The sequence below is a fragment of the Rosa chinensis genome, chromosome 4 (assembly GCF_002994745.2).
Source record: "Rosa chinensis cultivar Old Blush chromosome 4, RchiOBHm-V2, whole genome shotgun sequence".
NCBI classification, from domain to species: Eukaryota; Viridiplantae; Streptophyta; class Magnoliopsida; order Rosales; family Rosaceae; genus Rosa; species Rosa chinensis.
This window is the reverse complement of record NC_037091.1, coordinates 18,645,094-18,647,130: the sequence shown is the minus strand read 5'-3', so window position 1 is coordinate 18,647,130 and position 2,037 is coordinate 18,645,094. Positions and strand designations below refer to the sequence as shown.

Below are 2,037 nucleotides of genomic sequence, written 5' to 3'. Positions count from 1 at the left end.
ATGTTTAGTCAAAAGCCAAAGTCATTTAATACATTAATCATTTTAGAGAATTAATTAACTACAATATGAATTTATATATCATACATAATTATGTTATATAATATATCGTCATTAATTGATTAAAAAAAATTATTTATTTATTTTTGGGAATCTATATATTCGTGCCACGTGTCAATGCTATTCGGATCCGATATCTTATCTCTATCTCGGTTGAGATTTTATTTATCACGTGATAAGATAAGATTTTCTATCTCAACTTTATTACCGATTCTAATGCCACGTGTCAGTCGTTGAAAGGCTGGTTAGATTACGTTTTTGATTTTTATCTGCCACGTGTCGTATCCTATCTTCAGATATCCTTTTCCAACCCTCCATAAATACGGAGTCATTCACTCCATCATAGCTCACCAATTCACAAACACATCTCTTCTCATATCAGAAGCTTAGAAATTCTGAACTTCCTTTTCATTTTATATTTTTGGTTCCTTGTTGCAATGAATAGGTTACGGAAATTGTTGATGCAAGAGGAAGAAGATATCATTACAAGAAATCGTCAAAGAGCCCTGGTGATGCAGGCAGCTTCCTCTCATATCTTGAGGATCCAAGAGGAAGAATCACAGTGGGGTGGTTCACAGCCCGGGCGCCAGTACATCGCAAGAGATCAAGAAGCTATGGATCGACGATTGAAAGCTCTATACTTCACTTCGCCGTGCAGGTTCCAGGGCGATATATTTCGCAGAAGGTACAGAATGCGACCTCATGTGTTTGACCAAATGATGCATGATGTTGCCAACCATGATTCGTACTTCGTGCAAACTGATGATGCCTCCGGCAGAGTTGGTTTGTCTACCGAACAAAAGCTGACTTGTGCTATGAGGATGCTTGCTTACGGGCTTCCGGCTGACCTGTGTGATGAGTTTCTAGATGTAGCTGAATCTACAGCTTTGGAGATCTTGTCGCACTTTACTAGAGCAATCTGGAATGTGTACCACGATCATTACCTTCGTCGACCAACTCCGGCATATTTACAGCGGTTGCTCAATGTTGCCGACAAAAGGGGGTTCCCCGGAATGGTGGGAAGTCTCGATTGTATGCACTGGCAGTGGAAAAACTGCCTAACCTCATGGCAAGGGCACTTCACTGGTTATAAGGGAAAACCCACAATCATTCTGGAGGTGGTGGCATCATACGATGCTTGGATTTGGCGCGCCTATTTCGGACTTCTAGGTTCCCTTAATGATATTAATGTACTTGGAATGTCTCCATTATTCAACGAAATATGCACAGGTGAGGCTCCTCGAGTTTCTTACTATGTAGGTGATAGAGAATATGGCCAATGCTACTACCTAGTTGATGGGATCTACCCTAAATGGGGATCTTTTGTGAAAGCAATTAGAAATCCAATTACTCCAGAGCAAGCTCATTTTACAAAGATGCAGGAGTCATACAGAAAAGACGTGGAGAGGGCTTTTGGCATTCTCCAAGCTCGTTTTGCAATAGTAAGAGGACCCGCCCGTGGATGGGATAGGGAGGACCTATCATACATCATGATGACCTGCATTATTTTGCACAACATGATTGTCAATGATGAGCGTGAAGAAGATGAAGAGTCGCCTTTTGACCCCGATGATATCTCCACCAGACCAAGGAAAGCACAAATATATGAGAGGTATGAGGATGATCATGAGGTTGAGCGCAACCGTCCCGAACTTGAGGAGTTCATGACCCGTTACCAGGGGGTTAGATGCCCAATTGTGCATAGAGTCCTTCAAGGAGATTTGGTTAATCACCTCTGGAACATGAAGCTGCAAGCAGAGCGGAACCGCAGATGAAGAGATTGTATTTTCACGCTTTCAATAATTGGCAATGTGGCCATTGTGTGGTTTGATTGTTTGTGTGTTTATGCTTTGTAATGTTGTGTGGTTTTATTTTATTGTTAGTGTGTTTATGCTTTTGTAATGCAGTGTGTTTTATTGTTATGAATAAAAGTGAGATAAAAACAAGTTTTTGTTTTTATTTGTTAACTATAAAATATAG

The 2,037-nt window shown here is 40.5% G+C and overlaps 1 protein-coding gene across 1 annotated transcript; it reads left to right on the top strand.

The window, feature by feature from the left end:
- Positions 1–494: 494 nt before the first annotated feature.
- Positions 495–1,832, top strand: LOC112198929. The gene has a single exon (XM_024340016.1). The coding sequence runs from the start codon at positions 495–497 to the stop codon at positions 1,830–1,832; it is 1,338 nt and encodes a 445-aa protein (XP_024195784.1).
- The last annotated feature ends 205 nt before the right edge of the window (positions 1,833–2,037 follow it).